General features: G+C 38.3%; 3 protein-coding genes and 1 long non-coding RNA gene across 4 annotated transcripts in view; all 4 read right to left on the reverse strand.

Moving 5' to 3' along the window:
- Positions 1-427: 427 nt before the first annotated feature.
- On the reverse strand, positions 428-2,975 carry LOC132848020 (type-2 ice-structuring protein-like). Its single transcript, XM_060873529.1, has 8 exons — positions 2,896-2,975; positions 2,740-2,819; positions 2,424-2,444; positions 2,310-2,330; positions 1,346-1,455; positions 991-1,125; positions 771-882; positions 428-659 (listed from the first exon to the last, which is right to left on the reverse strand). Exons 2-8 carry the CDS (start codon positions 2,798-2,800, stop codon positions 589-591), a joined length of 531 nt encoding a protein of 176 aa, XP_060729512.1. The 5' UTR covers positions 2,801-2,819; positions 2,896-2,975; the 3' UTR covers positions 428-588.
- Positions 2,976-5,478: 2,503 nt separating this feature from the next.
- On the reverse strand, positions 5,479-8,432 carry LOC132848021 (uncharacterized). Its single transcript, XR_009648698.1, has 3 exons — positions 7,426-8,432; positions 7,182-7,281; positions 5,479-5,661 (listed from the first exon to the last, which is right to left on the reverse strand). It is a non-coding gene; the product is annotated as an uncharacterized LOC132848021 (long non-coding RNA).
- Positions 8,433-8,472: 40 nt separating this feature from the next.
- LOC132848022 (type-2 ice-structuring protein-like) lies at positions 8,473-10,926 on the reverse strand. Its single transcript, XM_060873531.1, has 8 exons — positions 10,840-10,926; positions 10,684-10,763; positions 10,404-10,424; positions 10,287-10,310; positions 9,612-9,721; positions 9,257-9,391; positions 8,789-8,897; positions 8,473-8,678 (listed from the first exon to the last, which is right to left on the reverse strand). The coding sequence occupies exons 2-8, from the start codon at positions 10,742-10,744 to the stop codon at positions 8,608-8,610; spliced, it is 531 nt and encodes a 176-aa protein (XP_060729514.1). The 5' UTR covers positions 10,745-10,763; positions 10,840-10,926; the 3' UTR covers positions 8,473-8,607.
- An 8,195-nt stretch (positions 10,927-19,121) lies between these two features.
- Positions 19,122-24,644, reverse strand: part of LOC132849252 (trichohyalin-like) — a 91,479-nt gene continuing 85,956 nt past the window's right edge. Inside the window, 2 exon segments of the mRNA XM_060875507.1 lie at positions 19,122-19,668; positions 19,703-20,410. Coding sequence (XP_060731490.1) covers positions 19,122-19,668; positions 19,703-20,410 — 1,255 coding nt within the window.

Raw genomic sequence — 24,644 nt, forward strand, 5'->3', positions numbered from 1 at the left:
ATATATATATATATATATATGTGTGTGTGTGTGTGTGTGTGTATATATATATATATATATATATATATATATATATATATATATATATGTATATATATAATATAAGTTCTTGTTGATTGTTGGTCATAGACCAGTTTAGACCTCAAAATTTATGCCTTTTAACTACAAAACAGATTTCAGGGAAACTTCAGTACAGTATTATATCTGGCTATATAAATATTAATAAATATTATACCTCTCAGACCCCTGGTGTCCCCAGAACCCATGTTAAAATATCACCTTAAGGGATCTTGGGATGTTTTGACAAAACAATTCTGCATGTGTGATTCTGCATGTGCTCGATGGATCTATCTTTCTGAGAGTGTATTTAAAAATGACAATAAATTGATAACCATGAAGAAAATAAAATCATACACAACAAATAACATTTATTAAAATTTATTTTTATTTCTTTACATATATTTATTTTTTTTTAGATTTTTTATTGCTGAAGTTATTGAAGTCTGCCACAGAATCATTTTATAAATGCATCAGTGACACAGAAAAATATAAAAGTATTATATTTGATGAGATGCAGTAGGAAGCTTTTCAGCGACTTTCCTTGGCACACACAGAGGCATAGCGCTGGTCACAAGGAATATCATTCCAGTTTTTAGCGGCTACAGATAACAGAAAAAATAAACTTGTAAATGTCATGGTATTTGAGTTCAAACAAAAGCAACACGACACAAGCTATTAAGATAAAGACAGCTGTAAGAATTTTTACTTACTATCATAGTTAATATGCACACAGCGCTCTATGTTATTACGATTATCTGGTTGTCCTGAATTCCACTTGGTGAAACCCAGTTTGGTGCCATCAGACCAAAAGAATTGATAAGCCTGAAAGATGAACAGAGGAAATCACAAGGTGTTTTAGTTGAATAATTTTTTTTACCATGTTTAAGTCAATAAATCATGCACCATACAGTCAGATGATCCCCTGCTTACCTTCTGACAGTCACTGAGGCCGATGTATGCTGCATTCTCCATGGGGTCAAAACTACGGATAAGAGCCTTTATCTGCTTATATTCATTCTCGCTGTGTATTGAGACCAAGTGTGCATCAAAATTCTGGCAGAATGTCTAGAAAAACAAACAGAACTGTAAAATCATTGCATGTTCTTACCTGCTGTTATTATGCACAATTAAGGACCTGGCACTGTATACATCTCATAAATAAATCTCATTTTAAACTTTATACAGGTACCAAATAGCTATAGTAGATATTGGCCAAGAAATAATCATTCATTCATTTGTGTAAATAGAGAAAATGTAAATACAGTTGGAAAGAATTAAAATAAACCTCTGCAGAAACCCAATCCAGTCTGACGCCGTTGTACATGTAGCATCGACCATAATAGTAGAACCATCCAATTGGGCATTTGATAGAAAATGCAATCATTACTGCCTGATCTAGAAAGATATACAATATATATATATATTCCTTCAATTTTCATTCACTAGAACCAGTATGACAATGTCCCTGTGCACAAAGCAAATCTATAAACACATGGTTTCCCAAAAGTAGAGGAAAAGAGCCCAAGTGTCCTCTGTGGGGCTTGTGGAGCTTATTATTACATCAAAGGGGGACTAAAAGTAGAACAGCATAATTCTGGCCATAAAGTAAACTTTGCTGGCCATAAAACATAAAGACATACAATACTGTGCAAAGTTTTTACGCATAAAATCTTTTTGTTAAATCCTTCTGTTTAAGGTCTATGTGGGGGCCAAACCATCACTTACAAGACCCCTTGTTCTTCTCTGAATGGAAGATAGTTCTTAATCACATGATTCTTGCTTTAATCTTTTAGCTTTTGGTCTCAGTATATTCATTTTTGGCTGCTATAAATTTCAGCCCTTATTCGTCCAGTTATGGCCTTAATACATTAACCTGCAGCCTTAAGACTCTGTGGTGATAAAAAAAATAACCGCTACGGTACCCTAATGGTTTTGTATATTTATAACTTCTGTAATAGGACATAATCAGTGTTGTGTATGTGGTTAACGCTGTTAATTAACTACATTTCCCAGAATGCAGTTCTTGCATGTGTTTCCGGTTGTACATGTTCCGGTGTGATTCTCTCTGCACTTGCGAATAAAGAACAGTCACGTTAAGTCCGTGTGTGTCTCATAAATATATTAAATGCTTCGTATAGTCACCTAAGTACACAATAATCAGTTTAAATAAATTAAATATAAAGAAAGTAAAGCTGGTACAAATGAGATATTCTTAATATCATACTGATCTGTGCAGGTATTTTAATTACCTTCCATGTCAGGATCAGCTTCTAGAAACCAGAAGAAAGAAAAGAGTAATGTAAGTCCTGGTGGTTACAATTACAATTTAGCTGCTTTTCAAGATTTTAATATTTTAATTTTACCTGATGATGCGTTCGCCACAGCTTAAAAGGAAATTGTGGAAAGGTCATCATTTATGGTCAATTATTTTTTCGATGTTATTTATAGATACAGATGACAAATTTTAATGTTCAAAAAGAAAAAAGAAAATAAATTAAAAAGAGAGCGATCTGCCAATCACACAATAAAAACCACATTATATATTTATTAATAATATGATATTTTCAAACAACCAAAATTACAGCTCTATTAAAATTTTACATAAAATGTATATCACATTCACTAACAATTTTATTTTTAGTTATATCCTAATATCCTTAATAGAGTTAAGATTCTTACCCAAAGCTGCTCCTGCTGTGGCGAGAATAAGAAGCATCACCACTTTGGTCTGAGAAGCCATAGTTCTTTGTTTTCACGAACTGGAAGAAAAAAAGCATGATTTGTGTTAATGTAATGAGAATTGTGTATGTTATACCTCACCGTAACTCAACTTACATCTAATCAGGAGGTTTTACTCGCTTGATGTAACAAATGAAGGTAAGTGATGATGCTTATATAGTGATACTGTCAGGAACTTCCTCTTTCCAAAGAAACATTTTTTATCTAAAACATATAAATGATTATTGCACAATGCTGTAAACGTTCTGTAAAGATGCAAAGATAAGGACATGGAAATATTTGAGCTGACGAAGCATGTTATAATGTTTGGACACGTAATTAATTTAACACATTTAATGTTATTGTGGTTGTACATTCAGTCATGGATTAAGGATGAAAGTATATTTAGACAAAACTACAACTGTGCACTTGCCCCCAAATATATTTGGACACTTAGGCCACAGTTACAAATGCAAGTGGGATTTTTGTTAGGAAATATGACTTTCTTCTTATCATAGATGTTGATGAGATGTAATATTTTTAAATATACAGTGGTGTGAAAAAGTGTTTGCCTCCTTCATGATTTTTTAATTTTTTGCACATTTGTGACACTTTTGTGACACTTTAATGTTTCAGATCATCAAACAAATTTAAATATTAGTCAAAGATAACACAAGTAAACACAACATGCAGTTTTTAAATGAAGGTTTTTATTATTAAGGGAAAACAAAATCCAAACCGAATAAAGAATCGAATGAAGATAACAAATAAGATCAAGTTAAAATATTAAATTCATGAAAATATTGACAATAAAAAATTTAAACCAAAATAGAAAAATTGTAAGTCTAGAATGAGTATAATATGAAGAGTAAACCTACAGTATGTAGTCTGTATACATCTATACAGTAGATAGGTTAAGGTGCAAGTTTGAGTACAGTGAAGTAAGAGTGCAGTTTGATGGCTGCAGGAAGAAATGACCTTATATTTGTGTTTGTGTGTGTGTGTGTGTGTGTGTGTGTGTGTGCGCGTGCGTGTGCGTGCGTGTGTGTGTGTGTGCGTGCGTGTGTGTGTGTGTGTGTGTGCGTGTGTGTGTGTGCGTGTGTGTGAGTGTGAGCGTGTGTGTGCTTGTGTGTGTGCGTGTGTGTGCGTGTGTGTGTAGTTTAAGTCTATAATCATAGTGTATAATCAGTGCATAGACAAAGTTCTTTGTTCTTAATGAAGAAAAATGCAACTGAAACAGGAGATGTAAAGGCACATATGTATCTAAGCCCCTGAACACATTAAATGCACTTCTACATAATTTTATTCTCCAATATTTAATCTATGCCTGGGATTAAAACAGGCAAACATAATTAGTTATAATCAAATCTATCATCAAGTCTGGGATCGAGGGTCAAAAAGCAAGTAATTGTGAAAGCAATACAAGGAAACTAAGATATAACTTTATATTGATGCATCATTATCAATAGAACTTTATAAGCTTGGCCTGGATGATGGTACAGAAGAAAGACAATTTGTCTTATCTATCACGATGCTCAGTGTCATATCATAGTCATTATGTTTTATTACATATTACAGTAAAATTATAAAGGTGCAGCAAGATTGTAAAGGAAAATAATTATACATTAAAGGTTTAATGAAATGCAGGTTGCAAACATTTGAATAGCTGTTTTTGTCAAAGTAAATAATTTAATGCAGCAGGAAATTGATGAATTTATATATACAGGTTATGTTTCATGCAGACTTCAAATCTACATGTTCATCTGTTTCTACAATTTGAAGAGCTGTTAATTAATTCCTGGTTAAAAGTGTCAATTTAAATGTTAATTGCTAATAAAAATAAACGCTTATAAAAAATAAATTGCTTTTAGAAAATAGTTGTCATGTACACGGGATAAAAACAGACCCGAATGCAGGACAGCTTAACAAAAAAACACTAAACAGGACACAGACAAACCAGACGAGGACAACAGGAAAAGACAACAGGATTCCGCGCTGCACGAGGCAACGCGGCTCAATTAAATAATACAAATAATCAACAAACATGAGGGACAGGTGTGCAGAGGCGGGGAGGAAAAGACAAGGGCGGGGCAAACATGTGAACACGAAACATAAACAAAAGGCACATGGCCAAAGTCCAGGCAGAGTCCTGACAGTACCCCCCCCTCGAGGCGCGGCTCCCGACGCGCCAATCCGTCCTAACAGTCTCGACGGGTCCGGGAGGCGGGAGCAAGGCACATGGCGAGGCAGGTGGGGGGAGCAAGGCACACGGCGAGGCAGGTGGGGGGAGCAAGAAACACGGCGAGGCAGGTGGGGGGAGCAAGGCACACGGCGGCGCAGCCAGAGTGGCCGAGCAACGTCCACAGCCGAACAGGAGGGCCGAGCACAACCCCCGACGCACCACGGCCAGACCCACCTCTCAGAACCAGGAAAAGGGGAGGGAGGGCGGGGAAAAAAAAAACTCCTCCACAAAACAGAAAAAAAATCCAGGGAGTAAAACACGGGCCTGCAACACCCCCCGCAGACAGGAAGTGGGGCGGCGTCCTCCACGGAAACCGGATGTGAAGCGACGCCCCCCACCGGACAGATGCGGGGCGATGTCACAGGACACCGAAAAAACAAAACAAAACTCGGGCTGGTGACATGGCCCGCAACCAGGAAGTGAGGCGGCGCCCACCGCGGAGAAACCGGAAGCCCTCACCGGAAAAATGCGGAAAAATGTCACCAAAACCCGCAAAGTCCAGGGGAAAAAAAAAATCCAACAAGGAAAAAAAATGCTCCCAATATCGGCCGGTCCAAGCTGCAGCTGTCCTGCTGGGTCCTGGTCTGGCGGAATCCTTCTGTCATGGACGCAGGATAAAAACGGACCCAAATGCAGGACAGCTTAACAAAACAACAGGGTTTATTAACTAAAAATAACACGAAACAGGAGACAAAGACAACAGACATGACGCCAACAGAAGACAACAGAGGATTCCGTGCTGCACAAGGCAACGCGGCTCAATTAAATAATACAAATTATCATGACACATGAGGGACAGGTGTGCAGAGGCGGGGAGGAAAAGACAAGGGCGGGGCAGACACGTGAACACCGAACATAAACAAAAAGGCACATGGCCAAAGTCCGGGCAGAGTCCTGACAATAGTGAAGAAACTGATTATCAGAGCTTTTTTCATTCAGGTCAGATGAGGAATAAATAGATGCTGTTTGGTTTCATGGAAACTTAGGGGCTTTTTAAACCTGGTGACTTCATGTGTTTTCTGTGATCAGATAGCTATCCAATGGTAAAAAGACCAGGTCTAAATGCCCTCCGAAACGTTTTGGAGACGGATATAAATCCGATGGTACAAACCACTTCAGGAGGTGGTCTGGGACGCGTTTCAGATGAAACCGGACAGGTGTAAATGAATGTGGTTGTTCAAGCCACATACGTCAGCGCTATACTCCTCCCAAACGGAAGTACGTCACTCACAGGTGATCTTTCACCCAGGTGTCTCATTGGGTCTTAAAATGCACTGCTGCCACCAGCGAAAATGCAGCAAACAGTAAACGCTGTTTTTTGTAGCAACCGTGTTCCATTTCAATTACCCCGGAAATATATTTGCATATTGGGCGGGCGTAGAAAGATCGGATCGATATCCGATTCGCCGAGACGCATTTATGTGGCCTAATGTAAATGGACAAATTTACAAATCAGATAGCTAACAGTTTTAACAAATCAGATAGCTATCGGATCAGAGAACACACATGAAGTGACCAGGTGTAAAAAGGCCCTATGAGTCAAATTCTAATTTTTATTTCTTTTTTATTTATTTGGGCTCTGTGCCTATCATATGGTTATTGCTTAAACTTATCATTCTGTATATGCTGCAGGATGGACATTGTTCTTCTTCTACACATAAAGAAACACACAGATATGAGAAGGATGCTTATAAAAACATAACAAATTGTGATGGAAATACATTTCTTTAACATGCTACATTTGGGGGTAGCTTTTTTTCTCACTCTTTCACTTTCTAATTCACTTGTTCGTCATACTAATCCTTATTTTGTTCACCCATAATACAAGAGTGATAAATCCTTCAGCAGGAACCTGCAAGGTTCTGGATGTAGCATTATGAAAACTCATGTTCTTTGCAAGTCTGATATTTCATGTGATATAAATGGTAAAATTGTCTGCAAATATTTTGGATAAAAGATGTTTATCCAAAAAACACACCTTTGACACTTTTTCATTGTAACTTTGAACAAATGTTTTAAACTCATGGTATCTTAAGTATGTAACTTAGTGAGCCAGCATTAATGTATTCAATGTTAGAGATTTAAGCACTTATGTACGTCGCTCTGAATAAGGGCATCTGCCAAATGCTGTAAATGTAAATGTAAATGTAAATGTTCTTACCCTACAGAAAGGCCATCTGGAGATTGTTCTTGCATCACCCTGCTTCTTCTTTAGGGATTCCTCACCAGACTGGGACATCTCTGTAGATACTGGTGAGGTGCTGAGGAATAAACAGATGCTGTTTGTCACATAAGGCTCTGAGCCTATACAATCTCTGGCTTAATTCATTACCCAATATAGTGCTATTAGCTGATAAGTGTGTTACAGATGTGCATTGCAGATGTGTATCTGTAATGTATCTTACCTTTCTGATGATATCACATATACAGAAGAAGACACCTGGGCCCACTACAGATAATAAATGAAATACACAGACAAAAGACAGATACTTATGTAAAAAAAACTTTTTTAAGATTTATATTATTGCTTCTTTTAAAATGATCACTATTTTTGATACTCTCAATTAGACGCTCATTGAAGACAAGCTCAAGTAGTAGTTTATTAAGCACTTAGTAATATCTAAACTCAGTCATGTTGTACCATTGATCATGTAAAACCATATTGGGACACTGGACCCCGCTGACATCCAGCCCAGGTTGATTGGCCAGCCGAAACATTTAAACCCACTCATTTTAATTGGCATTATTGGCAATTTGATGCTGATTGACATTTCACTTCACCACTCACTGAAGCGTTCAGTTGACTTATGAAAGAGCCACAGAGCTGGTTGGTAATAATATCAGATTAATACTGGACTTGATTGACTATGGATTACATAACAGATAATACTTGCATTTTATTCATATATATATATATATATATATATATATATATATATATATATATATATATATATATATATATATATATATGTGTGTGTGTGTGTGTGTGTGTGTGTGTGTATGATTGTCAAATGTTTTACACATTATATATAATTATATATATATATATATTCTTCTAGTTCTTGTTGGTTGTTGGTCATAGACCAGTTTAGACCTCAATATTTATGCCTTTTAACTACAAAACAGATTTCAGGGAAACGTCAGTACAGTATTATATCTGGCTATATAAATATTAATAAATATTATACCTCTCAGACCCCTGGTGTCCCCAGAACCCATGTTAAAATATCACCTTAAGGGATCTAGGGATGTTTTGACAAAACAATTCTGCATGTGTGATTCTGCATGTGCTCGATGTCTCTATCTTTCTGAGAGTGTATTTAATGACAATTAATTGATAACCATGAAGAAAATAAAATCATACACAACAAATAACATTTTTTTAATTTATTTACATTTATATATATATATATATATATATATATATATATATATATATATATATATATATATATATATATATATATATATTTAGATTTTTTATTGCTGAAGTTATTGAAGTCCGCCACAGAATCATTTTATAAATTCATCAGTGACGAGGAAAAATGTTGTATTATATTTGGTGAGATGCAGTAGGAAGCGTTTCAGTCACTTTTCTTGGCACACACAGAGGCATAGCACTGGTTACAAGGAACATCATTCCAGTTTTTTTCGCCTACAGATAACAGAAAAAATAAACTTGTAAATGTCATGGTGTTTGAGTTAAAAGAAAAGCAACACACCACAAGCTATTAAGATACACACAGAAGAAGAATTTTTACTTACTACTAGCATTCATATGCACACAGCACTCGTTGTTGTTATTATTTGGTTCTCCTAGATTCCACTTGGTGAAAGTCAATTTGGTGCCATCAGACCAAAAGAATTGAAAAGGCTGAAAGATGAACAGAGGAAATCACAAGGTGTTTTAGTTGAATTTGAACAACTTGTAAATATCATGGTATTTGAGTTCAAACAAAAGCAACACGACACAAGCTATTAAGATAAAGACAGCTGTAAGAATTTTTACTTACTATCATAGTTAATATGCACACAGCGCTCTATGTTATTACGATTATCTGGTTGTCCTGAATTCCACTTGGTGAAACCCAGTTTGGTGCCATCAGACCAAAAGAATTGATAAGCCTGAAAGATGAACAGAGGAAATCACAAGGTGTTTTAGTTGAATAATTTTTTTTACCATGTTTAAGTCAATAAATCATGCACCATACAGTCAGACGATCCCCTGCTTACCTTCTGACAGTCACTGAGGCCGATGTATGCTGCATTCTCCATGGGGTCAAAACTACGGATAAGAGACTTTATCTGCTGATATTCATTCTCGCTGTGTATTGAGACCAAGTGTGCATCAAAATTCTGACAGAATGTCTAGAAAAACAAACAGAACTGTAACATCATTGCATGTTCTTACCTGCAGTTATTATGCACAATTAAGGAACTGACACTTTATAAATCTCATAAATAAATCTCATTTTAAACTTTATACAGGTACCAAATAGCTATAGTAGATATTGGCCAAGAAATAATCATTCATTCATTTGTGTAAATAGAGAAAATGTAAATACAGTTGGAAAGAATTAAAATAAACCTCTGCAGAAACCCAATCCAGTCTGACGCCGTTGTACAAGTAGCATCGACCATAATAGTAGAACCATCCAATTGGGCATTTGTTAGAAAATGCAATCATTACTGCCTGATCTAGAAAGATATACAATATATATATATATATATATATATAAAGAGCCCAAGTGGGGCTTGTGGAGCTTATTATTACATCAAAGGGGGACTAAAAGTAGAACAGCATAATTCTGACCATAAAGTATACTTTGCTGGCCATAAAACGTTGCATAAAGACATACAGTACTGTGCAAAGTTTTTACGCATAAAATCTTTCTGTTAAATGCTTCTGTTTAAGGTCTATGTGGGGGCCAAACCATCACTTACAAGACCCCTTGTTCTTCTCTAAATAGAAGATAGTTCTTAATGACATGATTCTTGCTTTAATCTTGCTTTAATGCTATAAATTTCAGCCCTTATTTGTCTAGTTATGGCCTTAATACATTAACTTGCAGCCTTAAGATTCTGTGGTGATAAAAAAAATAATAATAATAATCGCTATGTTACCCCAATGGTTTTGTATATTTATAACTTCTGTAATAGGACATAATCAGTTTAAATAAATTAATTACATAAAAAGAAAGTAAAGCTGGTACAAATGAGGTATTCTTAATATCATACTGATCTGTGCAGGTATTTTAATTACCTTCCACAATGTCAGGATCAGCCTCTAGAAACCAGAAGAAAGAAAAGAGTAATGTAAGTCCTGGTGGTTACAATTACAATTTAGCTGCTTTTCAAGATTTTAATATTTTAATTTTACCTGATGATGTGTTCGCCACAGCTTAAAAGGAAATTGGGGAAAGGTCATCATTTATGGTCAATTATTTCTGTTATTTATAGATACAGATGACAAATTTTAATGATGTTCAATCTGCCAATCACACAATAAGAACCACATTATATATTTATTAATAATATGATATTTTCAAACTACCAAAAAAACAGCTGTATTAAAATTTTACATAAAACGTATATCACATTCACTAACAATTTTATTTTTAGTTATATCCTAATATCCTTAATAGAGTTAAGATTCTTACCCAAAGCTGCTCCTGCTGTGGCGAGAATAAGAAGCATCACCACTTTGGTCTGAGAAGCCATAGTTCTATGTTTTCACACACTGGAAGAAAAAAAGCATGATTTGTGTTAATGTAATGAGAATTGTGTATGTTATACCTCACCGTAACTCCACTTACATCTAATCAGGAGGTTTTACTCGCTTGATGTAACAAATGAAGGTAAGTGATGATGCTTATATAGTGATACTGTCAGGAACTTCCTCTTTCCAAAGAAATTTTTTTTATCTAAAACAAATAAATGATTATTGCACAATGTTGTAAATGGTCTGTAAAGATGCAAAGATAAGGACATGGAATATTTGAGCTGATGAAGCAAGTTATAATGTTTGGACATGTAATTAATTTAACACATTTAATATTATTGTGGCTGTACATTCAGACATGGATTAAGGATGAAAGTATATTTAGACAAAACTACAACTGTGCAGTTGCCCCAAATATATTTGGACACTTAGGCCACAGTTACAAATGCAAGTGGGATTTTTGTTAGGAAATATGACTTTCTTCTTATCATAGATGTTGATGAGATGTAATATTTTTAAATATACAGTGGTGTGAAAAAGTGTTTGCCCCCTTCATGATTTTTTAATTTTTTGCACATTTGTGACACTTTTGTGACACTTTAATGTTTCAGATCATCAAACAAATTTAAATATTAGTCAAAGATAACACAAGTAAACACAACATGCAGTTTTTAAATGAAGGTTTTTATTATTAAGGGAAAACAAAATCCAAACCGAATAAAGAATCGAATGAAGATAACAAATAAGATCAAGTTAAAATATTAAATTCATGAAAATATTGACAATAAAAAATTTAAACCAAAATAGAAAAATTGTAAGTCTAGAATGAGTATAATATGAAGAGTAAACCTACAGTATGTAGTCTGTATACATCTATACAGTAGATAGGTTAAGGTGCAAGTTTGAGTACAGTGAAGTAAGAGTGCAGTTTGATGGCTGCAGGAAGAAATGACCTTATATTTGTGTTTGTGTGTGCGTGTGTGTGTGTGTGTGTGTGCGTGTGTGTGAGTGTGAGTGTGAGTGTGTGTGTGTGTGTGTGTGTGTGTGTGTGTAGTTTAAATCTATAATCATAGTGTATAATCAGTGCATAGACAAAGTTCTTTGTTCTTAATGAAGAAAAATGCAACTGAAACAGGAGATGTAAAGGCACATATGTATCTAAGCCCCTGAACACATTAAATGCATTTCTACATAATTTTATTCTCCAATATTTAATCTATGCCTGGGATTAAAACAGGCAAACATAATTAGTTAGAATCAAATCTATCATCAAGTCTGGGATCCAGGGTCAAAAAGCAAGTAATTGTGAAAGCATTACAAGGAAATCCAAGAAGTCCAATACAAGGAAACTAATATATAACTTTATATCGATGCATCATTATTAATAGAACTTTATAAGCTTGACCTGGATGATGGTACAGAAGAAAGAGAATTAGATAGAATCTTATCTATCACGATGCTCAGTATCATATCATAGTCATTATGTTTTATTACATATTACAGTAAAATTATAAAGGTGCAGCAAGATTGTAAAGGAAAATAATTATACATTAAAGGTTTAATGAAATGCAGGTTGCAAACATTTGAATAGCTGTTTTTGTCAAAATAAATCATTTAATGCAGCAGGAAATTGATGAATTTATATATACAGGTTATGTTTCATGCAGACTTCAAATCTACATGTTCATCTGTTTCTACAATTTGAAGAGCTGTTCGTTAATTCCTGGTTAAAAGTGTCAATTTAAATGTTAATTGCTAATAAAAATAAACGCTTATAAAAAATAAATTGCTTTTAGAAAATAGTGAAGAAACTGATTATCAGAGCTTTTTTCATTCAGGTCTGATGAGGAATAAATAGATGCTGTTTGGTTTCATGGAAACTTAGGGGCTTTTTACACCTGGTCACTTCATGCGTTTTCTGTGATCCGATAGCTATCCGATGGTAAAAAGACCACGGGTCTCATTTATAAAGCGTGCGTACGCACAAAACGGGGCTGGAAACGTGCGTACGCCAGTTTTCGCGCAAAGGTTGTGCTCTATAAAAATCAAACTTGACGGGAAAATGTGCGCACCTTTAAGCAAACTTTGAGACGTGCGTATGCACATTCTGGAGACAAAGGGAATTGGCGACACAGATGGTGAGGTCGTGAACTGAAGTTAGATTGTAGAAAATACATGTGAGAAGAACGATTATAAGAATTATTCATTCATTCATTCATCTTCTACCGCTTATCCGAACTACCTCGGGTCACGGGGAGCCTGTGCCTATCTCAGGCGTCATCGGGCATCAAGGCAGGATACACCCGCCAACCCATCACAGGGCACAAACACACTCTCATTCACTCATGCAATCACACACTAGTGACAATTTTCCAGAGATGCCAATCAACCTACCATGCATGTCTTTGGACCGGGGGAGGAAACCGGGGTACCCGGAGGAAACCCCCGAGGCACGGGGAGAACATGCAAACTCCACACAAACAAGGTGAAGGCGGGAATCGAACCCCGACCCTGGAGGAGTGAGGCGAACGTGCTAACCACTAAGCCACCGTGACCCCATTATAAGACTTAATGACATTTAATTTTCACTCCATTTCATACGTTATATCCACATTATCATGAAGATTAAATCCTACAGTGTTGTTTGTGCCGATTGTTTTAGGGTATATACATCTAGTAAAATCCAAACGTAATTCAAATTGTATTAAAAATATATATATAATGTGTAAAACATTTGACAATCATACACACACAAACACACACATTTATATATCACACTTGTGCATGTGTGTGTGTGTATGATTGTCAAATGTTTTACACATTATATATCACACATATATATATATAGCCGGAAAAGGGTGGCTTGTCCCCTTTGGGTTGGTGGAAAGCTCCTGCCTCAAGTGGAGGAGTTTAAGTATCTTGGGGTCTTGTTCACGAGTGAGGGAAGGATGGAGCGGGAGATCGACAGGCGGGTCGGTGTATCTTCTGCAGTGATGCGGTCGATATACCGGTCTGTTGTGGTGAAGAAAGAGCTGAGCCGCAAGGCGAAGCTCTCTATTTACCAGTCGATCTACGTTCCTACCCTTACCTATGGTCATGAGCTTTGGGTCATGACAGAAAGGACAAGATCCCGGATACAGGCGGCCGAAATGAGTTTCCTTGAATGAGTGGCTGGGCGCTCCCTTAGAGATAGGGTGAGGAGCTCGGTCACTCGGGAGGAGCTCAGAGTAGAGCCGCTGCTCCTCCACATCGAGAGGAGTCAGCTGAGGTGGCTCGGGCATCTGTTCCGGATGCCTCCTGGACGCCTCCCTGGGCAGGTGTTCCGGGAATGTCCAACCGGGAGGAGGCCCCGGGGAAGACCTAGGACACGCTGGAGGGACTATGTCTCTCGGCTGGCCTGGGAACGCCTCGGTATTCCCCCGGAGGAGCTGGAGGAAGTGTCTGGGGAGAGGGAAGTCTGAGTGTCCCTGCTCAGACTGCTGCCCCCGCGACCCGGCCCCGGATAAGCGGTAGAAGATGGATGGATGGATGGATGGATATATTTATATATATATATATATATATATATATATATATATATATATATATATATATATATATATATAATGTGTAAAACATTTGACAATAATGTTCTGTAAATACTGTATGCAAAGATAAGGAAGGCTCAAAGAAATATTTGAGCCGAAGTAGCATGTTATAATGTTTGGAAATGTAATTAATTTAACACATTTAATGTTATTGTGGCTGTACATTCAGACATGGATTAAGGATGAAAGTGAATGTAGTCTGTATACATCTATACAGTAGATAGGTTAAGGTGCAAGTTTGAGTACAGTGGAGAAAGAGTGCAGTTTGATGGCTGCAGGAAGAAATGACCTTATATTTGTGTTTGTGCGTGTGTGTGTATGTGTGCGCACGTGGTTGTGTGTGTGTGTGTGTATGTGTGTGCGTGTGTGTGTGTGTGTGCACGTGGTTGTGTGTGTGTGTGTGTGTGTGCGCGTGCGTGTGTGTGTGCGCGTGCGTATGTGTGTGTGCACGTGGTTGCGTGGTTGTTTGTGTGTGTGTGTGTGTGTGTGTGTGTGTGTGTGTGTGTGTGTGCATGTGTTCCGTTTCAATTACCCCAGAAATGAGGTAAAATATATTTGCATATTGGGCGGGAGTAGAAAGATCGGATCGATATCCGATTCGCCGAGACGCATTTATGTGGCCTAATGTAAATGGAACAGTTTTAACAAATCAGATAGCTATTGGATCAGAGAAAACACATGAAGTGACCAGGTGTAAAAAGGCTGTATAGGACAATTACAGCGTATTACCGTGCATGTGAACTGTGTCTCACAGTTATTTGGTGCATCCATAAATTGAAGCCCACCTTTTGTTCATCGGATGTTGTCCCTCCTCGTCTTTTATTAGACACACTAGAACTCTATTAGTCCTAGTTTACTGTCAATAATTAATAGCAGTTTAATCAGCGGGGGGAACAGTGGCTTAGTGGTTAGAACGTTCGCCTCACACCTCCAGGGTTGGGGGTTCGATTCCCGCCTCCACCTTGTGTGTTTGGAGTTTGCATGTTCTCCCCGTGCCTCAGGGGTTTCCTCCGGGTGACCCGAGGTAGTTCGGATAAGCGGTAGAAAGTGAGTGAGTGAGTGAGTGAGTTTAATCAGTGGCATAGTCCCATCCTATTTTAAACATGCCACTGTACAGCCACTACTTAAAAAAACAAATCTTGTTTCAACAGATCTAAATAATTACCGTCCTATTTCTAAATTACCGTTTTTATCAAAAGTTTTGGAGAAGGTTGTGTTTAATCAGCTTTCTTCCTTTCTACAGGAAAATGGTGATTTTGATAAAGTCTGGCTTTTAGACCTCAACACAGTACGGAATCTGCATTGCTGAAAGATCTAAATGACTTATTGTTGATTCTGGAATTTGTGCGGTTTTAATCCTTCTGGACCTTAGTGCGGCATTTGACACACTCGATCATGGCATTCTTTTAAACCTCTTACAGCAAATTGGGATTCAAGGACGTGTTTTAGATTGGTTTCTATCCTATTTAAAGGATAGAACCCTCTCTATAGAGACTGGTAAATATTCATCATCTTGTGCACCAGTTTTGTATGGGGTCCCGCAGGGCTCAATTTTGGGTCCTGCTCTATTTTCTTTATACATGCTTCCTTTGTATGCAATATTTAGGAGGCACAATGTTTCATACCACTGTTACGCAGATGATACTCAGTGTTATGTTCCCGTGCACCCAAAGGACGTCTCCAGTTTACAGTGTCTGTCTGATTGTCTGAGAGAGGTCAAAGAGTGGATGTCTGCCAACTTCCTTCAGTTAAATGAGTCTAAGACTGAGGTCTTAATCTTTGGCTCCCCTGCTTCTATGGAGGTAGTGGCTAGTAAACTGGGACCTCTATCTAATAATCATCATTCACATGGCAGAAACTTAGGCATTACTTTTGATTCTGCCTTGACTTTTGATAACCAGATCAATGCTGTGGTTAGAAGTTGTTTTTATCAGTTAAAGAACATTGCAAAGATGAAGTCATTCTTAACATCAAAAGACATGGAGACTGTAATACATGCTTTTATTTCATCCAGATTAGATTATTGTAATGTACTGTACTTGGGTGTTTCACAGTCTCTATTGTCTCGTCTTCAACTTGGAACAAGGAAGAGGGAACATACTTCCAGTTCAATTTCGTATTCATTTTAAGACACTGCTGTTTGTCTATAAGGGTCTCCATGGATTGGCTCCATCCTATATCTCTGATCTCCTTCTGTTACAATGTAATTTCTCTAGGGAACTTCGGGCAACTGGTAGTCTTCAGTTGACTGTTCCTAGGACTCGACTGAAATCGAAAGGTGATCGCGCCTTTTCAGTGGCTGCTCCACAGTTATGGAAAAAGTTACCACCCTATATAAGAACAGCACCAACATACGCAGATTTTAAGTCTCTTCTTAAAACTTATCTTTTTACTGTTATGTATGATCATAGGTAAGCTCACTGGTATAACCTTAGTCTATTATCTGTTGTTGTGTCCTATGTTGACTTTTGCATTTTGTATCTTGTTTTGTATTTTATTATATGCTTTATTTCTGTACAGCACTTTGGCCAACAGCTGTTGTTTTTAAATGTGCTCTATAAATAAAGTTGACTTGACTTGACTTGAATATAATATATATATATATATATATATATATATATATATATATATATAAAGAAATAATATTTTTTTTACAATAATAACTATTTAGTAAATAACTGTAAATAGTGGATGCAGTCACTTACTCTAAGCAGGTAAGTAAATAAAAATCCTCAATATTTCTTCTCTCATCTCAAACAGGAAGTGAATCTTAGTTGGTTTGATTTGTATTTAGACCACGGTGCTGTTCTCGAAGCTGATTGGTCAGAAAGCATTGATTATTTATAAAATACCTTGTACGGTTGACTCTCTGCATTAACAGAGTTAGTATCTGTTGGATGAAGGAAGGAGGTGTTGCCCCTCAACCTGAAGCGGGAGTAAGCGGGAGACCAAAAGCAAAAACATGACGTCCAGCCATTTTTACTGTAACTGCAGTTTCCTTAACATACAAAAGAAAGAGTCATTTCATCATAAAAAAAGGTGACATTTCTGTGTATTTTTAAACCACGTCATGTTTCAGCTGTTTGAGCTTCTTTCTCCGGGTGTATTGTGTCACACACCGTTTCTTCTTTCTGTCTGTGTGTCTGTCTCTCTCTGGTTACACCCACAGTAGCACACGAGAGGACATGCAGGATGACACTTGCTCACACACACACACACACACACGGTCACACACTGAGTGATTAATGTTCAGCATGGCCTCTCCTTGTTCCCTTCTCATACCCCTTTAGTCTGAGGGACGACGGCGTAGCATTTCACGAGTTCTACCTCATGGCGCCCGAGATTCTGTGTCCTTCAAAAAACCCATCCTCTCTCTCTCTCTCTCTCTCTCTCTCTCTCTCTCTCTCTCTCTCTCTCATTCCACAGACGCCTTCGAGCTCTGATCCCCTTTTTTCCGCATCAAGCCATCAAGGTCACGGTGCGTCATCTCCGATATCTGATTTATCAGGCTCATGTTCCAGGTATGGCCTTCTTCATTCCTGCTGCATTCACAGTGTGTAATAATTCCTCCGAGCCAGCTGTGGATGTTTACTATTAACAATCGTACCGATTGTCACCTCGACAGATGGTGTAGAAATGTGTAGCATCCGACACATGGAACGTCCGAACTTAATTCTTTCTCTAAATCCGTGCACAAGGAGTTACAGAGAGATCACAGAATGCACTTTTATAATCATGGTTGCTTAGTAACAGCTTACACAAGGACGTGTGCGTCAGAAGCGTCACATAAAACAAAACAACGGCGTGAACAATCGTTGATAAGTTCAGGGTTTATTTAATATTTAAGAAGGAGTCTCCAGTGTTAACTCGTTGTAACTGCTGACTTTCATTCATCTATTTTCTTTCTTATAAAAAATCAACACTCAACACCTTCTGACCAATCAGAGCGTCTGCTTTTCTGTCCTGAGTGTCTAGTTTTCAGATGAGCTTCGTATTAACGCCGCTGTGGAGTGAGACGTGACAAAGACGTTCGATCGTCAACATGGACACGATAAAAAAAAAAGAAGGAAAGTTAATTTTTTTTGGCCTCTGAGAAAAACATAAAAAAGGAATAAAAACATTTTCTGTCATGTTTTGTTGGTGTTCTAAGTAGAAATTTGAACCTGGGGTAAGATTTTATTTGCTTTGGTGCTGTAGGATGCTCTTCCCAGGAAATGACAATGCTCAGTGTTTGTTCTTTACTTATCCGATGTAACACAACACCACCCTGAACACTAGCTCTTGCTGGCCACCATTAAGCACCTCTCTCTTTTGTGTGCCTTGAAATGTCTTCCACCTTCCACCTCCTTTGTAATGCACCTCTTCCTGGCCTTCTGCGCTGACCCCAGTCCTTCAGCGTGATGTGAAAACGGGTGCGGTATCCGGGACAGGAAGACACTTCCTCCACGCCTTTAACCTCTCCTCTTCGCTGCAGGTCATGTGTCCCGCCTCGCTCCGGCTCAGCTCTTCACACTTTAGGCCAGGACGCATTCCAGTGGAGAGGGACGGAGGGAGGGATGTTACAGGATCATACTAATCCTCTGAATGAGGAGCGGCAACATACCTGTCAGGAGAACATAAGACCTGGGGGCAAGCAGCTTGTCCCGGGGATGTAGACACATGTCAAGAGAAGTGAACAGAACGCCAGCTTTGAAACAGAGAATCGAAGAACTGGCGAGTTTTTTTTAAATCGTAGAAAATTAACGTTGTATTGGATTTTTTTCCATTTAAGTATGTTTCCCAATCACCATCAGTGCACCATAAGCTCCATTCTTCTCTTCTCATCTCTTCTCTTCTCTTCTTTTCTCTTCTCTTCTCTTCTCTTCTCTTCTCTTCTCTTCTCTTCTCTTCTCCTCTACACTCTTCCTTTCTCCTCTCCACTCCTCTCTTCTCTTCTCTTCTCCCCTTTACTCTTCTTCTCTTTACTCTTCTTCTCTTCTCTTCTTCCCTCCTCTCTTCTCTTCTCTTCTCTTCTCTTCTCTTCTCTTCTCCCCTTTACTCTTCTTCTCTTTACTCTTCTTCTCTTCTCTTCTTTCCTCTTCTCTTCTCTTCTCTCCTCTTCTCTTCTCTTCTCTTCTTGTCTTCTCTTCTCCTCTCCTCTCCTCTCCTCTCCTCTCCTCTCCTCTCTTCTCTTCTCTTCTCTTCTCCTCTTTACTCTTCTTCTCTTCTCCTCTCTTCTCTTCTCTTCTCTTCTCTTCTCCACTCCTCTCTTTTCTTCTCTTCTCTTTTCTTCTCTTCTCTTCTCTTCTTCACTCTTCCTCTCTTCTCTTCTCTTCTCTTCTCTTCTCTTCTCTTCTCTTCTCTTCTCTTCTCTTCTCTTCTCCTCTACACTCTTCTCTTCTCTTCTCTTCTCTCCTCTCTTCTCCTCTACACTCTTCTTCTCTTCACCTCTTCTCCTCTTCACTCTTCTTCTCTTCTCTTATCCTGTACACTCTTCTTCTCTTCTCCTCTTCACTCTTCTTCTCTTCTCTTCTCTTCTCTTCTCTTCTCTTCTCTTCTCTTCTCTTCTCTTCTCCTCTACACTCTTCCTTTCTCCTCTCCTCTCCTCTCCTCTCCTCTCCTCTCTTCTCTACTCTTCACTCTTCTTCTCTTCTCTACTCTTCACTCTTCTTCTCTTCTCTTCACTCTTCTTCTCTTCTCTTCTCCTCTACACTCTTCCTTTCTCCTCTCCTCTCCTCTCCTCTCCTCTCTTCTCTACTCTTCACTCTTCTTCTCTTCTCTACTCTTCACTCTTCTTCTCTTCTCTTCACTCTTCTTCTCTTCTCTTCTCCTCTACACTCTTCCTTTCTCCTCTCTTCTCTTCTCTTCTCTTCTCTTCTCTTCTCTTCTCTTCTCTTCTCTTCTCTTCTCTTCTCTTCTCTTCTCCTCTACACTCTTCCTTTCTCCTCTCCTCTCCTCTCCTCTCCTCTCCTCTCCTCTCCTTTCCTCTCCTCTCCTCTCTTCTCTACTCTTCGCTCTTCTTCTCTACTCTTCTCTCTTCTCTTCTCTTCTCTTCTCTTCTCTTCTCTTCTCTTCTCTTCTCTTCTCTTCTCTTCTCTTCTCTTCTTGACTGGATTCAGCTCCAAGAGATCAGATTCTGATTTTGGGACGTTGAGGAGACTCCAGTTCGTCCCACAGGTGATGAACGGTGTTGAGTCAGAATCAGAGCTCTTGAGTTCTTCCCCTCCAAAGTTAACCTCCACACCATGACTCGATGGAGCTTTGTGCTTTGTGCACAGCTGCATTGTCATGCTGTTTGACATGAGTGAATTCCCCAGATGACACATTTGTTCCTGAATCTTCTGTTATTTGGTAGCACTGAGGATAAGTGGTGAAATATCCTGAAGAAAAAGCTCCAGCTGCTCTGAGTGTATCACTGTGTGAACTTCTTCCAGTCGAACAGCTTCACGGCTGCCTGAGGTGTGAAACCGGATTAACTCAGAGAACCATAGCGAGCTCTGCTGAAGAGCCCGTGCTGTGACCCTCAGAATGACAGCAGGTCTGTGGGTTCTACACAACGTTTCAGACTTACAGGAACGCCGCAGCTGCTTCCACTCCACTCTTCCAGACGAGGATTTCAGATTTCTCTCGTAACTCTGCGATCTTTATAGATGATGCCATGCTAGGTTTACGCTCTAGCAGGCTAAGTCATGCTGACACGCTGGTCGTGTAGCCAAGCCGTTACTCGCCCTGATACAGACATCATGTTGTGACGGTTTGCGGCTTTTGTGTATGGAGCTTGTCAGTGCTGATTTCACGGCCTTATAAATATCAGCCGTCGCATGTGGAGCCTACACAGAGATATCTGAGACAGATGTGTGCAGGGTTTGTTCTTCTTTAGTATCTGGTGCAGAAACATCTGCATAAAGTTATTTATTTTACTTACGGCAGAATAGATAGTTAGATAGATTGATAGATAGATAGATAGATAGATAGATAGATAGATAGATAGATAGATAGATAATAAAATAGATTATGTATATATAGATTTTAACAATGTTTTTATAAGTTTAACAAATACAATTAAATTAAAATAATAATAATAATAAACTTACTTTGTCTCCCAGATTATGAAAAAAATTGTGTTTATGTTTTGATCCCTCAACATAAAATTAATCAAATTAAATATTTAAAAATCTCTTGATTTTGTCTCTAAAAATGTCTTGATCACCAGTATTATCAAATAATAAAAAAAAGTATTGAAAATTTATACAGAGGTTTTATTTTTTACTGTATTAACAAACAATAAAAAGTTATAATAAAATGGCAACCACACCAATGTACAAAGATTTTGCATTGTTATTTAAATCTTCATCTCATGAAATAAAATAAATAAATAAAATAAAATGTATGAACAAAAAATAAATGTAAATAAATAAATAAATAAATAAATAAATAAATAAACAGAACAAAAACTATATGGCTTTTATTTGCATTTAAAATTGTTTAATAGCAAAGAAAACAAACAAATAAATACGTCTCTATAAAAAGAAAAAATAATATGTCTTGTCTCTATATGGTCATCTTTGCTCCGTCTTAGCGGTCATCTTACAGTATGCCTCTGTGTGTGTGTGTGAAGACACAATCCCCCAACACACACACACACCCATTCCAAGGTTATTTAAACTAAACCAAGCATTGGTTCACCGTCTCAGATCCCGTCCCAGCGCAGGCTCGAGCCTCAAGGCCTGTCAGAGGAACACTGCTTTGCATGAAGCTCTGATTATTATCTGTGCCCCAAATGACTAACAGCTGGCCCCTTCACGGCTGATCTTCACATCGTTTATGTATCGAAAACTGTTGGAATGCGAACAATTAGGGCTTTCATTTTCTCACCGAGCGCCCCTGCAAACACGGTTTACACAAACCCTGCTCTTTAAATTCTTTGTTTAAAAGGCTTTTTATGGGCCTCCGGGGTCGGCGGCTGGAGATGAGGAATTCGCTTCGGTGGTCTTGTTCTCGCCGTTGTTCTGGTAGCAGACTTCCTTAAGAGGGAGTAAGAGGAGAGGATTGGCTGTAGGAAGGTTCTCTACGAACACTTTCAGTCTCACACACACACACACAAGCTTGACAAGTTATGAAAAAGTTTGTTGTTCAAAGTAGTTTTCTACAGTTGAAATCTGTGCTGCAACTCCACAGAGGTTGCTCAGAGGTCAAACCGCAGAGAGCGAAGGCAGGAAACGAGCGCAGTCCGAGCGCTTATCGATCTCGACATGCGTGATTTGATTCGCTGCGTCCGAGCCAAACGCGGGTCGGATTACTGAAGCTCACTCGTGCGCACGTGATGGTCGTCAGTGGTGCGTCTTGTCACAGCCAACATGGTGACATGTGAAGCGATGTGATGGGATGGGATGCGATGCGGCATTCACACCTGCACCTGTGTAAGAGAGCATGAAATGTGTGTGTAGTGTGTGTAGTGTGTGTCCCAGCAGTAAGTCCAGTCTAAGAATACCTTACATATGCTCTGACCATTTAACCCATAATTATTACAATTGAAATAATGCTCACATTAATGGCAGCAAATTACTTCCAAATGCTCACAGTGCATGTAATTGACAAATACATCTGAGACACACACATACTCACAGACACTCACACACACACACACACAAACACACACACACACACACACACACACACAGCCATGTCTGAGACACACACACACATCTGAGACACACCCATGTCTGAGACACACACACACACTCACACAAACAGACATGTCTGAGAAACATACACGTCTGAGACACACACATGTCTGAGACACACACACACACCTGAGACACACACATGTCTGAGACACACACACGTCTGAGACACACACATCTGTTAAATTTGTTTGTTTTTTAATTTCTCATTTATAATTTACTTTGTCTGTATTAGAAAAAGTGTTATTTATTTATTTATTTATTTATTTATTTATTTAGTTTGTTTGTTTGTTTGTTTATAATATTTTTAAATAGACTATAACATTTTATAGGCACTTTTTATAATCATCTGAATTATTTCTGTATGTATTTATTTCTCTGTCTCCTTGTTTCTTAGTTGAACAGTTGGTTGTTTTTATTTACTTTACTGTACATCAAGCTGATCGATGCCTGTACCATGTGTCTGTATCTGTGTCTGTACCATGTGTCTGTATCTGTGTCTGTATCTGTGTCTGTGCCATGTGTCTGTATCTGTGTCTGTATCTGTGTCTGTATCTGTATCTGTGTCTGTATCTGTGTCTGTGCCATGTGTCTGTATCATGTGTCTGTATCTGTGTCTGTATCATGTGTCTGTATCTGTGTCTGTATCTGTGTCTGTATCTGTGTCTGTATCTGTGTCTGTATCTGTGTCTGTACCATGTGTCTGTACCATGTGTCTGTATCTGTGTCTGTATCTGTGTCTGTACCATGTGTCTGTATCTGTGTCTGTATCTGTGTCTGTATCTGTATCTGTATCTGTGTATGTATCTGTGTCTGTGCCATGTGTCTGTATCATGTGTCTGTATCTGTGTCTGTATCTGTGTCTGTACCATGTGTCTGTATCTGTGTCTGTACCATGTGTCTGTATCTGTGTCTGTATCTGTGTCTGTATCTGTGTCTGTATCTGTATCATGTGTCTGTATCTGTGTCTGTATCTGTGTCTGTACCATGTGTCTGTATCTGTGTCTGTACCATGTGTCTGTATCTGTGTCTGTATCTGTATCTGTGTCTGTACCATGTGTCTGTACCATGTGTCTGTATCTGTGTCTGTATCTGTGTCTGTATCTGTGTCTGTACCATGTGTCTGTATCTGTGTCTGTATCTGTGTCTGTACCATGTGTCTGTTTCTGTGTCTGTTTCTGTATCTGTGTCTGTACCATGTGTCTGTATCTGTGTCTGTACCATGTGTCTGTGTCTCTGTCTGTATCTGTATCTGTGTCTGTATCTGTATCTGTGTCTGTATCTGTGTCTGTGTCTGTATCGGTATCTGTATCTGTGTCTGTACCATGTGTCTGTGTCTCTGTCTGTATCTGTATCTCTGTCTGTATCTGTATCTGTGTCTGTATCTGTGTCTGTGTCTGTATCGGTATCTGTATCTGTGTCTGTACCATGTGTCTGTATCTGTGTCTGTACCATGTGTCTGTATCTGTGTCTGTATCTGTGTCTGTATCTGTGTCTGTATATGTGCCTGTACCATGTGTCTGTATCTGTGTCTGTACCTGTGTCTGTACCTGTGTTTGTATCTGTGTCTGTATCTGTATCTGTGTCTGTATCTGTGTCTGTATCTGTGTCTGTATCTGTATCTGTACCTGTGTCTGTATCTGTGTCTG

Source organism: Tachysurus vachellii, chromosome 7 (assembly GCF_030014155.1).
Source record: "Tachysurus vachellii isolate PV-2020 chromosome 7, HZAU_Pvac_v1, whole genome shotgun sequence".
Taxonomy (NCBI): Eukaryota; Metazoa; Chordata; class Actinopteri; order Siluriformes; family Bagridae; genus Tachysurus; species Tachysurus vachellii.